Source organism: Sphaeramia orbicularis, chromosome 10 (assembly GCF_902148855.1).
Source record: "Sphaeramia orbicularis chromosome 10, fSphaOr1.1, whole genome shotgun sequence".
In the NCBI taxonomy this organism is placed as follows: Eukaryota; Metazoa; Chordata; class Actinopteri; order Kurtiformes; family Apogonidae; genus Sphaeramia; species Sphaeramia orbicularis.
This window is the reverse complement of record NC_043966.1, coordinates 47,794,235-47,808,537: the sequence shown is the minus strand read 5'-3', so window position 1 is coordinate 47,808,537 and position 14,303 is coordinate 47,794,235. Positions and strand designations below refer to the sequence as shown.

The 14,303-nt window shown below is 37.9% G+C and overlaps 1 protein-coding gene across 1 annotated transcript in view; it reads right to left on the bottom strand.

Moving 5' to 3' along the window:
* aff2 (AF4/FMR2 family, member 2) overlaps positions 1–13,611 on the bottom strand; it is a 437,847-nt gene extending 424,236 nt beyond the window's left edge. The window contains exon 1 of the mRNA XM_030145497.1: positions 13,243–13,611. Coding sequence (XP_030001357.1) covers positions 13,243–13,295 — 53 coding nt within the window. The 5' untranslated portion in view covers positions 13,296–13,611. The remainder of the gene's footprint in view (positions 1–13,242) is intronic.
* Positions 13,612–14,303: the final 692 nt, after the last annotated feature.

The window sequence follows — 14,303 nt, the reverse complement described above, 5'->3', positions numbered from 1 at the left end:
TGTGTACTTCAGCAGTGGATCACTAACAAATTCCCCACAGTCACTGCTTGGCTCCAAAGTGAATAAATATTTCTGGAATACCTCACATCCACATGAAACAGACAACTTCTCAAAAAGTCTGGGAACACCATCATTAATATGTGAATGCTGTATTCAGTTAGCTAGGTTTCTCCTTTTATTCTCACAGTCATGTTGGGTCACTTTCATTTAGCTTGCAGAGTGTATGTGTTGCACACTTGGACACAAACTGAGTTCCAGGCGTGCATGAGTTTTTCCAAAAGTTTTACTTACTTTCCGTGCAGCACATTACACATACACTTCAGACATTTTTTTCTGCTAACTACACATGCTTCTCTTCCTGTCCCACCTGAGGACCCCCTCGGGACCACCGCCCCCACGATGCCTGTATCAAACTATATTAGCATGCCCAAAATACGCCTAAAATATGATAGCTGCTACTGTAAATAAATAAAACAATTAATAAAATAATAATGGGGGGTGACCAGTGTTCGTTAACATTGACATTAATTACTCAGGTTCCCACATATGCACACTCTTAAGGAAAAATATGCAATTTTTCAGCTTTATTCTCTAAATATTACTTATTTTTCTGATTAGCATTGGATAATATGAAAGTATACAACAGGAAAATTGGGTGGACTTTGCAGATTTCAAATTACGGTTTGAACTGCACACACTTTCCCTCTGTAGTAACACAAAAACAAGGTGATGAGTCAAATTAAAAATACAGAGCCTGATATTTTTAGTCATAAATCCTGCAGAAACATTCTTGCTACCATTCATCGTTAAACAAATGAATAATGTCTAGAGTTATTTATTTTTGCCAATTCTGATTTTGTTCTTTCAGTCTGCATGATTCAAGGGAAACTACTCTTTGTCTCTGGCACAGTTGAAAGCCACCATTATTAATTACCATAGTGTGAGCAGAGAACATCTGACATAAAAACAAACCCCAGTGAAAAACTGATTTCTAAATAACCATCGAACCAGGTCATGTTTTAACGTGGAAACATGTAGTCCATTATTTTGCTATACTTAGGTGAAATACTAATAATACTACCTTTATTTAATAAATAATGGAAAGCTCAATAATAACATTTCTAACAGCAAAAATGAGATTGCTGATTAATTGGCTGGTCATTCCACTGCACCAGTTGTTGTTAATTGATAGAAATGAACTATTATGTGGGTGGTGTGTGGTTGTTGTTAACTCACAAGTAGATTCCAAGTTTGATGTCTAGTTAGATCAGGACCATTTTCAGGGGTCCTCTAATTTCCCCACTATCAAACATGTATACTAAGTTAATTCTCCTGGCAGAGCCCATGACCAGGGTCCTGGCATAGATCTGGAGTTGGACTGTGAGCACCCTCAGTAGCAGCCCACTACTCCGTGTGGATGTACTAGAGTCAGTGAAATGTAGAGGTTGACTTTCCCACGTTAACACACAAACTTTAACTACTGCCAACTTGTCATTTAAGAATTGTAACTTCACTAATCAGCTTCATCCAGTTTCTCTCCTCTTTATTATTACATGTAAAGTTGTAGAATGAACTAGGTATGTTTTATGGACTCCCAACACAGCACTGCAGTAGACTGAATATAGATGAATTAACAGGATTGAACCCAGATACTGGAAATGATGCCACAGCTTAACAAGCCGACAGATCTTGCAGGACATTAACAAAAAACATGAATTTATTAGTCTAATACAATAATTAACATAAACCTGAAATAATCTAGGTGATTCTAGGTGTGCTTTTCAGTTATTGAACTGGTAGTTTGCTTAAAAGTCAGTGATTCTTCTTCACAAACCTAATTTTAATCATTAGGAGCCAAATTCAGCATTGCCAATACTGGTGGTTTGTAAACCATCCTACTGGGGCAGGTTAACCAGTTTGGAGGATTAGGCTCAACAGTATCGGTAAAAAAGATTACAATTTTTGTCTCACAGTAAAATGGTCCTGGCTTCAAATAACAGGTTTCTGTGAGGTTTGTATGTTCTCCCTATGTCTGCGTGGGTTCTCTGTAGGCTCAGTCCTGTGATCTTGATGCAGGAGATGAATCGCCCAATAGAAGTGGGTGGTACTTTCACTTGAGGGTAATTAAACAAATTAAATGAAAGTCCATATATTACTTCCTATCAGTGGTCAATAGTAACTATATTGATATCTCCAACAATTTCAGTGTTATAAGGCAAATGTTTAATGTTCCAAAAATTCAAAAAACTAAATTTCTCGAAACAAACTTTACAGAAAAAAAAACTGAAATGAATCCGACCAGTAGTTTTCGTCAGATAAGACATTGCTGACAAAGACGACAATGAGATGAAAGATGACGACAGTGACAGACATAACGTCTTCACAATAGCTCATTGCTTATCGGCCACTGACCTAACGACCAGATCAGTGACAGTGAACCTGGTTCCTCGCATAGTTCTATCTGGTCTTTCATCTATTCACTGCAAGTGTTAAGACCCTCTATTAAGTGTCATTCATTTGCCTCCCCTTCCCTTTTCATCACCACTGCCACCCAAGTTCACCTACCACCAGGACACTCTAGACTCCTCCAGACACCCTCCTGCTTTCAACTCTGACTACACTGTCCTCAGAGTCTGAGTGTGCACCAAAAAACCTTTCACTTAATACATAAGCCATATCACTTCATTTTGCTGTTGTTAAGACTCTTGTAGTTGAACTGTTGTGTATCTTGTAAAGGTGGCATTCATCTAAGTGTTCAGACACCACTTAAAACTTGTTTGTATTAGAAATGGTTCTAAAGTTGTTTAATATACTTGGTTAACTACTTGGTTCTAGAGGGTTAATCATCAAACTTTTAACATCATCAATTCTCCATATGGAACCTTAAACCTTCTATTTTGAAGTGTTAGGTTTACCATCTTTTGTTTTCTTTAGATTCATGAAATGTCCTGGGTTGTCATTTTTAACCCACATTTTAACCCAAGCACCACTTGTGTGGAACAGGGTTCTACAATCTTAATCATGTACGACGATGCTGTTGTTACTTGTAAAATTTCCACAAGCACAGAGGTCCTGTGATAATATTAGTCTGTGTTAAGTGGATGACATGCATAGTGGCATGTGGTAATGATGAAATTTTCCATCTTTTAGCAATTTTAATAGTTATTACATGGTAAGTTATTAACTGGGATCCTTAATATGTTACGTAATAAGTCATATATACGGCATATATACTGTTATGGTCATTTAAGATAACAGATATCCAGATAGATTTTGGTTTGGTCCTATTTTGTTAAAATTGTGATAATTGCTTCAATTTTACATGACTGTCAGATGTATTTTTCCACTTACATTGTATATTGTGTATAATTCCTATACACAAAATATTCCAAAGTAGCAGAATGCTTGTGAGAGATGCATTTTTTTTCCTATGTAAATGAAACTCCAGGTGGGCTTCCTGGTATGACTGCCATCTAGTCTTTCTGCTGACTGGGCTAACTATTTCTCAGAGATAACTGTGCCATCAGTATGGAATAGAATGCCCCCTCCCTAGTCTTTCTGGGTTTTTTGAACATTTGTTTGTGATTTTCTCTTCTTTTTGGCAGTTTAGGATGAGACACAGCTTCCTATCACAGCCTCTGAGCCAATGATGATGTTGGTGTGAAGTATCATCGCATGGAGCTGCTTTTGGCAGGCCCTGGGACCCACTTTCACACTGCAAAGATGGAAATTTTCGCAGCAATGAATGATTTCGTATTGAGTTGGCTCATGTGACTGAGCTGATTGAGAGCTGAGGAGGGTTGACATGGCAGGTGGAGCTATCAGACTGTGGGACTGAACCTTGAATGCCTTTTTTCCCTGGAGATCCTATCGTGAACTCTTGTGCGCTATTCCAGAGTAACTTCTAGCTTTTGTTATAAGCAAAAACCTTTTTGCTTTATTCCATTATAACCAATTTGAAATGAAATGGATTTAATACAACACAAATAATAGTAAAAACAATAACACCAACAATTGCAGTGTTTCCTCCTGCAGATGTGAGCTCCAAAATGCACGGCTGGAATCCTCAGATGCCATGCCGATGATACGTGTAATCAATTTCCTAATTAACAACCTAAATGATTCAACCAATCACCATCAGTGTCAATTAACATTCAAAGTGAGCTCCCCCAGATTCTACTGTCGTGATTAGCCAGCTACATGATGGGCAATTAGAGTGAGGAGTATGCAATGCTCAATGCAATCCCTATAACAATCATAGAAAGTCTTCAGATCTGCGAGTGAGAGAGTGAAACAAGAAGGGAGAAGGTGGGAGGATGAGGAGGAGGATGGAGGAGGAGGAGGAAGGAATAGCAACAAAGAGGGGAAGAGATGAAAGGGTATTTCTACAGGAGAAGGAGGAGGAGGAGACCTACTGTGTTGGATTCGTTCAGATTTAACAAAGGCGCAGGGAGCTTGAAGACTGCTTTCTCTCTCGTTTCTTCCTTTAAAGGGAAAATCCACTGTCAAACACGAGCGGCACATTAATGGCGAGTGACAGACTTTTAACTCCAATCTGAGTGATTTTCATGGTCTCTGCTGGTGTGTGTCATCTTTCATGCTTGTAAACTCCATTGTTTAAAAAATGACTCCATTTGAAAATAATGTTTTCTCTGGGTAGTGGTTTTCGTCTTCAGGTGACTGTGTCTAATTATTTGTAGCTGTTCCGAATGACCACACCTACAGGTGAAGGGAACACGCTGCTGTCTGCTCCCTAATTTCTTTTTCCTTTCTTTTTCTGATCAGTTTTTGAGCATTTTGCCTTTATTTGAGAGAATAACAGGAGAGAGACTAGAAAAGAAAGAATAGGGGGATGACATGTCAGAATTGACCCCTGGCCATTGTGATAAGGCAGGGGTGTCTAACTCATTTTAGTTCATGGGCCAGATTCAGCTAAATTAGATCTGCAGTGGTCTGAACCAGTAAAATAATAACATAAATAAATAATAAATGATGTCAACTCCAAACTTTTCTCTATGTTTTAGAGCAAAAAAAGTAAATTTACATTATGAAAAGGTTTACATCTACAAACTATCCTTTCAAAACATGTGAATAACATGAACAAACTGAAAAAATAAGTGTAATTTTAACAATATTCTGGCTCAGTTTATCATTTACACATGTACATTATAACTTACAGATCACAGTGGATCTACAAATACACAGAAACATTTAATAACAGACAGAATATTCTTAAAATAGTACTTACTTCTCTTAAGACATTTCAGGTTATTCACATTTTTTTTTTGCAAAATTATACTTTGTTTTAGTGTAAATACATGAAAATATTTATATTTACAAAGAGAAACATTTGAAGTTGTCATTATTTATATATTATAATTGTATTTTACTGGTTTGACCCACTTGAGATTGAGTTGTTCTGAATGTGGAACCTGAACTAAAAGGATTGTTAATATTTTAGTGTAATTTTTGCTTGTCACAAAGTCATCCCACGGGGACTGGACCCTTTGGCAGGCCAGATTTGGCCTCCAGGCCACATGTTTGACACCTGTGTGATAAGGCTTTGGCCTACATGGAATGCACTCTACCAGGTGAGCCAACAGGGTGACTCCTGCTCTCCAATTTCTATCCCAGAGGTCTGGCTTCACATATTTTTGTTCATTCATAACAAAATCAAATAGATCAGATCGATTATAGTGGTCACTTCAAAACAATGCTGTTGCACCCTCCTAATAAAACTAATTGGTTATATATTAATTATACAGGCCTTCACTAAAAATGAGAAAATAAAACACAGGATACTAGAGAATACCAAAGAATACCAATACCAGATCAATAAGCAGTATCATTAAGAGTAGTAGTATCTATAAAATCTCCTTTCTTTTATGGTGTTTGTAGTGTGAGTCTGTTCTCTTGTAGTCAAACTTCCATAGATTGTTAGTGGGTAAATCTGGTCTAGTGTCCTCCACTATTGTTCTGGATTAGGTGTTAAAGTTTTCTGCATTGTTTGTCTAGTTCCTAGGTGGTGCAGAGCACAGAATGCTTCAACAATGCATTTGCAAAACAGTGTCAGGAGAGAAGTTGTTTTGGTGAAACGTACACATGAGGGAGCATTTCATGATATTAAAATGACTGACTCCCTGCTAAAAAAAAACAGCACATAAAAAAAAGTGTCTTTGTCAAAACTTGTCATTTTCAGTGTGTAGTCGCAGCTTGGAGGTTGTTGTTCTTTCACACACCAAGGAGGACTTTGAAAGCGCTAACAAACAGATAGCGCAAGGAAGCAGAATGACAATCCTGTCATTGTGCAATGGCAATATTCACCTTTATTCCAGCAGAATACATCCAGCAAGCCATAACAATGTGAGTCCAACGTCTGAATTCACTGAGAGTCAGTGGTGGAATCTAACTTCATCTCAAAAGAATATCTTGTACTTTGAACTTCTCTACATTTGTCTGACAACTTTAGTACTTGTTAGTTTTTAGATTAAGATGAATTTACACAATGGATAAAATATAACAAGTGCCACAGGACATGTTGAAAATTACACCAGAGGTTTCTAACCTTTTAGGCTTGTGACATCTTACAAAAAGCATTGTGCAGTCAAGTTCACATTTCACAGCTCTGAGCTGTTAACAGCTCCATCAGATGATTTTTCCCTCTAAACTTCTCACATGGTTTCATTTCAATAATGTTCCAATCATCCTATATGTTGCTCAGAGCGAACAGTACACCAGTGACTAGAGAAAAAACTGGAAACAGGTTTGTTGTCCTTTGTTTTTTTTCTTTCCTCTCCCATTAATTATGTGATATGCCCTCATTTATCTTGTATCCTTGTATCTATAAAACTGGAAATAAAATAACTCTAACAATAAAATACTTCAGTGACTCTGATGCTTAATGCCATTGTGATTCAGGGCCAATCCTGATACTTAAAATGAGATTATGGCTGGCAACTAAACCCAAAGTTCTTTTCTGTTCATTCTATGTTGTTGTTATTTCTCCCAGTGTTTGTGACATGGAAGCAAAGAAATCTTCATTAAATATATAAAAAAAAAAAAATTAACTTTACTGTTAAAAAAAAGTCCACCTCTTCATTCCATTGTCTATGATTGAGAACAAATTCAATCATACAAATTTACATCAAATGAATAAAAATTAATACAACCCAAGAGATAAACAAAGGGCACTTCAATCAATGAATTGAAATCCTAATCAATAGAAGCTAATATCGAGTAATACTAGTATTTGGCTAATATAGCAGCACATTCCTTTAATGATAATTACCTACACTTTGCAACTAATACTTGCTTATGTGAATTTTTCCTGCTGGGCTTTAATTTGGCTACGACCCTCTTGAGGACTTAACAGTTCAGAGGGTGAATGAAAGAATAAATGAATGAGTGAATTGTATTATATTAAGGGAACTGTTTTTTATTTCATGAACCAATGCAACTGATTGGTTGACTGTACATAAGAAACACAACAATGCAAACCAAAGCTGGATATTCAAGTACATGTTCATGTTTTAAACTTGATGCTATTTCCGAACTCAAAATACTACATTGCCAACAACAACAGTTAAGACCTGTCTAACCATTTTCGACAAACAAAAACAACCAAAAAGGCAGCAGGGTAAGGCTTGACTCGCTGGGGATGGATCATCATCAGGGGATTTTGTTTGAATAAAGATAGATGTTCATATCCCTGTTTCTCTTTGAAAGACCATGTTGGCTTGTTTGACTATGACCATCACATCATTTTCTACTGTTGATCAGGTTTCTATCCAAATGCATCGAAAATTTGACTTTCCAAAAAATCTGACAAAGAAAATCTAACTAGAGTAACGCGAATATTAGGAGTTGGTTCATTAGACAAGCAGTAGTAGTAGATGCAGTAATTTATGTAACTTCAAACCTGAATTGTTGATTGAGGCACTGGAAGCAGATGTAAATATACCTTATTAGACAGAATTTCTGTCCAAAATAAATCTAGCTTTAGTCTTACCCTCTGAACTGCTGGTAGATGCTTCTCTCTCATATAATGTTTCATCCTGTTCCAATTTGTCAAAACCTTTGTGTTACATTTGTTTTTGCAGCTACATGGTATCATTTTATTGCTGTTTACCATCTAATGTTGTATTTAAGATTATTCCTTAAAACAAGGGGCACACATTCCCTATGTTTTCCTCTGCCACCACTGTGCATCCCTCCCACAGGGTAAGCTTCAATGTCATCTCAGTTGTAAGCTTTCAGGGCCAGCAAGGCCTTCTCTGCTGGCCTTATCATCATCAGAAACACTGACCTACATTTTCAACCTAAATTCTAATATTTGTTCCATGAAATTGTATTAATTTATTCCTAATAGACTATTCTCTTCATTTCTTAGCATTTCTCTTGGCTGCACTGCTTCCAGTATGTTGATGTGAATGTAAGGATGTGTGTTGCCAGGGTTAATCTAATCTGCAGGTCCTTCAAAATCAGTAGTGCTTGCCCATGTAACTTAAACTGTATAGCATCGGGACTGTTTTTTTTTTTAACCAATCAGATTTCAATTTGGCCTCACAGGGCCAAGGCTAGCTGCCCCACAATGTTGACAACATTTATCCCTCCTCTGATTGGATGTTAAAAGCAAAACTATTATTTGATCTAGCTTTGACAATATTCTTTTTCATTCATGGCAATAAAGCTAATTGAATTGAATTGAATTGAACTGAACTATTAATACAACTGATGTAGAATTTTTTATGCCCACAATAGCTGACCGAGTAGAGGAAAATGATTTGGCTTGAGACATACTTAAAAATCCATTTTCAAGGCAGACTTTTCCAGAAATCATGAACAGAACATCATGAGGAGAGGTCATCCAACCCTGACGCTGGCTAGCTTGTCGAGCAGTCATTCTCTGAGAATAGAAAGTTATGCCAGGAATATGACTGGACAGAGGGAACTTTCAGCCTTGGCCTCCAGAGCCATAAAAAGGACTTACTGATGGAACTGAAACTCACAGATCACATCTATGAGTCATTGAAGTTTTCCTGTGCAAAGAAAGGAGGTTGGACATTTAAAACATAGAATTCAATTCTGTCATAATTTGTCATCTTAATTTTTTTCTACTGCAACTTACTCTTAAGCTTCTCTGTATTATTTAGTATTTAGTTTATTTCCATATCTGTGACAAAGTTAATGTTTTCTTGATGAAAGTCAATTTTGTGCCTCCGTTTAGAAAACCTGTGGAGTATTTCACAGGAAAACAAGTTGGACAAATTGCTCTGTTCTGTAGCATGCTGCTCATATTGTCAAGGAGAGTCATCTTTCCTTTCACTGACTGACACAACATCAGCCACCAACATAATCTATCATCAGTCCAGGCAGGCAGCTGTCTCTCTTTTTTTTCAACCTGGTATTTCTTGTACATTTCTATTTCTGTTTCTGCAATAAAGCCTGTTTCTTTGTGAACCCATTTTCCCCATCAGGAGCCAGTGACGGGCCCGGTGCAATGGAGCGGTGATCGGGGGTGGGGGGGTTGGATGTGTAGACACCCTGAGATTGTTGTTCAGCCATGAGCGGCTCCAATCCAGCAGCAGGGGGTTAAGTACCTTGCTCTGGGGCCCTTCCATGGTGGCTGCTCGGGGACAGCAGTATGTGTCACTTTGCCTGCTCTGATTTTCTCAGTTGGAATGAAGACTGAAGACAGCGGTATGTTTGCCAAGCCACTGTGCTCCTTCCACAATTCATACAGCAGCTGAACTTGAGCGGCAGTTGTACAGTATGTGATATACCTCCTACAATTCTTCTATTCCAGAAAGAACAGACAGGTGCATAAGCACAAAAAACTGTAATGTTCCTTAAAAATGTGTGGAACCTGTGCTCCTGCTTTAATTTAGCTTATTATGCTATGATAGAAACACCTTAAAAACAGGAGTATTAATATTAATACTGAATTGTTTCTCCTGTGAAAGTCCTTACTATGTTATTTCTCATTCTACATCTATTGATTCTAATGAACAGGAGCCATCAGGACCACAAAATCGAAACATGGTTCTTGTCATTTTTGTTAGCTTAGTGTCACTGACAGCAGAAGAGTCAAGTAGTTTCTGGAGTAGTTTAGAAGTATTTTAACAGAAAAATATCAAAGAGTTTGTAGACATTTGCCAACTCTAGTTCAATGCTACCAGTAGCTAGCCTAGTAATGTAGTACACTGTTGTAAAGGAGCAGAATGAAGGCACAAGGATTATCATGTGAAAATCACCCACGTCCTCTATATACAGTAGAAATCAGTGCACAGACTAATGTCATGGATGGAGACAGTTGAAACAATCAATTTAAAAATGGAGTTAGCTAATAGCTATATATAAATGACTGCTCCAACAATGACACAAACTTCACTCACACACTCAAATCTTAAATACTAAACTTTTAATTCTTCAATTTTGTGTGCATTTTTGTGTTGACTCCATTCACAAGCTGACAGTGTCCTGTCATACACACTTGCTGCTGTAGAGGATCAGAAGAGTGAGAGAACTAAAGAAATTAGGTGCAAGCATAAGGAATATTATTATTAAAAAAAAAACAAAAAACACACACATTCAGTCTAAAGATGTCAGTATACATACTGTAGACAACCGAGATAACCAGCTGAGCCAAGAGAAAATAGAAGTGTCTGTGGATGAAGTGAGAAAGTGAACACAGTGAGAAAGGACAGAGGAAAGTCCTCTCTGCACAATCCAATGCAAACATTGAAGCAAAATACAATTGAATCACAATCACAATGCACAATCTGAATCACCATTTTTCTCACCCCTTGCGAATGGTTGCAAACTACAAGTTTTCCTTGTTTTCCCTTGGTTTAAGCTGTGTTATGACAGAGGATTTGTTGCAATTAAATTAAAAACTCTCCTTTGTTGCCTCATTTAGGAAAGAAGTTATTACTCTGGTACTGAATCAGGTTAAAATGAATATTAGTTGAGGCTGGATTCTGCTTCTTCTTTAAGTAGGCTATTCAATAGCATGATCTGTACAATTCCCCTATAAAACAGACCATAAAACAAACTAAGATTATTCCTGACTGTCAGATTACTCAGACCTAGCTGCTATAATTCCTGTTGGACCACAACTGATTCTTCAGTCGGCCTTTGTTGATTGTGTTCATATTAATTCCTGTCAGTAAATCCCATGAGGCTACAGAAGCCTTTGAAATTCTTGTAGTTAGAAGCTGTCTGAAAGAGATAGATCGATAAACCTCTTACAATCGGTATGAGCAGGACTTGGCTCTGGTAGTACCTGAGTTTAGGTTGGACTTCTCAACTGGAATTAAGACATGGAGGGAAAATAATAAGATTCAAAATTAAAATCATTCCAACCATTCAAGAGTGTTTACAGTTGTAACGCTCCAGATTCATTTACGTGCTTTTTACTTTTACTTAAATGTTAAGTTTTGACTGTGCTGATTTTATTCTTTAATCAGTTGTCAGCTTTTCTTTGCTTCAAAGTATTATTGTTATTATCATATCATCTTTAAAAATCCATTATTGGATTGATTGATCAGTATTGTCACCTTATGGTTCTCCTAATTTGCTCTATCCAAACAAGTTCTCCAATGGGGAAAATTACTCAAATTGGCTTTAAACAGCTTTACTTTAAAGATGCCCTAATAACTCTGTGCAGTGTTTATCCAGTGTGCAAAAATGAGTTGAAGTTGAGTATTATAAATCTTGCACCATTTCCACCATTAAATATGACATTCATATAATTTGAAGATGCACCTCGGAGCAGATGAGGATTACCAAACCGGTTATTTTCATTTTTTTCTCTGCTCAATTTTTTCAGCTCAGACACATACTGATATTACAGTGCCTTCAACAAATGGGGCTGGGGGGAGTGTAATTAATCAGTAATTCATCACCATAAATATCAAATCATTTTTTTCTAGTTCAAGGCTGCTTTTCTGCCATGATGAAGGATGCAGAAGATGAAGAAACCAGCTGTGTATACTTTATCTACTTATTCTTTGTAGTCTGAAGAACATGACAACTGCTCATCAAGCAGTGAAGCATTTCTGAAATCCACAGGTAGAACATGCATGAGTGTAAGTGACAGAACAATTAAACAGAACAATTAAGATTGACAGTATATATATATAACAGTTTATATATATATATATATATATATATATATATATATATATATATATATACATATGTGTGTGTGTGTGTGTGTGTGTGTATAACATACGTATTAAATGATACCACTCATTATTGCATTATGGGATTCTAACACTAACAACCATTAAAGCTTTACTGCTCAGCCCTACCTACAAAAATCACTGAGACAACAAACACGCTCAGGCTTATACCTACATCGAGTCTCTCCAGTGTGTGAAGTGTGTGTCTGTGTTCCCATGCCCTTTGTTGCACATCAAAAAAATTACTTGAGGGATGTAATACAAAGCAAGGCGAGGGTTGACAAAGGACCACCAACTCTTCTATCAGTCCCAAACTGCAGCAAAATGTAAGGAAGGGTACATTTCACAAGCAAAAATAATGTTCCACATGTTGTCAACACGGCTATTAAAAAGCCAAACGCAGCCTGCTATTCTTCTGGACATCATCTGTAGGATAGTGCAGCGGAGACACTCTGGACCGAGACATGAAGGGGGGTTTCAAGCGAAATGAAGAAATCATCACGGCCTAAATAGTCTTTTATTACTGCGTCAAACACATTTACAACCAGCAAATACAGACAACTAAAGACCGAGTGTTTACCGATCATTTATCCCGATGACTAAAATAAAGTCTGTGCCAAAGTACCAAACTTCACATGCTGCAGATCTGCTTATTCGTGCCGTCCGTCAGTGATGTTGGTAATGTTATTGTCCGCAGTCAGAAACCCGATGCAGCCCGGTATCGGGACCAAACATTCCTTAATATGAGAATGACACAGTGAAAAAGCCGGCGGATCGCGTGTGCGTGTGTGCGTGCGCAGGCTACGTGTGCATGCCTCCCGGTTCGTCTCCGGCAACAACGGCCAGCAACGGTGACAAAGAAAAAGACGGTTTGCACGATTTCTCCGGGACACTTTAGTCTGCGTCTCCATCTGTATAGGAGATGCACACTCACTGTGTAAGCCCAAATGTGGCTTTAATACACGGGATGCCATGTCATGCCCCCCCCCCCAAGACTGAATACACATACAAACAAATATACAAACACATGTCAGATCAAACAGAAGCGGGGACTTACCATGGCTGTTCAAGCTCCCAGTCTCTGAAAAAGTCGAATTCAAAGAGGTCCATTGCAGCTTCGCTGGTGCTGGTTGAATCCAAAGCTGGTGCTACGTGGGTCTACATAGGCTACTGATACAGAGTGTGTGTGTGTGTGTGTGTGTGTGTGTGTGTGTGTGTGTGTGCGTGCGTGCGTGCGTGCGTGCGTGTGTGTGTGTATGCGTGTGTGTGCGTGTGTCTCAGGCAGAGTAGACACAAGCTGCCGCTGCCAGGAAGCTGCTACGTGGTCGAGGCAAAGCTGACAGCCAGGCAGAGGTGGAGGGAGAACACACACACACACACACAGAGAGAGAGAGACAGACACACACACACACACACACTGACACACACAGATGACACACGTAGACACACTCTTGGAAAGACACACACTAACGAAGGCTGCAGAAGACAAGTCACACCGAAAAATTCACTGCAAAAATGTTCCTTCACAACAAGTCGAGCTATTCTTATAGAAAGGACTATTAAGAAAAAAAACAAAAAAAACCTCCTCCTATAAAAATATGCCATTTTTTATGGGAAACACTGGCAGCAGCTGTAAAAAAAAAAAAAAAAAAAAAAAGACTTGCAAGGTGACACACTATCAGTTGAATCTGACAGGAAACCACATGTCTCTGATGTTGGTTTTGCTACAGGTGTATGATCTGAGTTAACACCTTCTATTCATGACACACACTCAAACTTCTCTTTATTGGTAATCATTGCTAGCCTATAAAAAATATATGGAAGATTATCTTTGATTTTCCTTACTATTTATTTTTGCTTTCGGTGAACGTGGCACTAACTGAAGTTAATGTTGTGATGAGTCCTTGCCCCTGACGGTGCGAAGGGGCAAGTCAAGCTATTGCAGAAGTATCTAAAAGCTGTAATACCACTGACGGCCACTAGATTTTTTCTCCAAACAGCCCAGCAGCCACTGTCTTACATTTAACCTCTCAAGTAATTTTTTTTTTTTTCCAGGAGTCATTTTGGTGTTATTTTACAGCAAGTTATCCAGTGGAACATCTTCAATTTTTTCCTTTT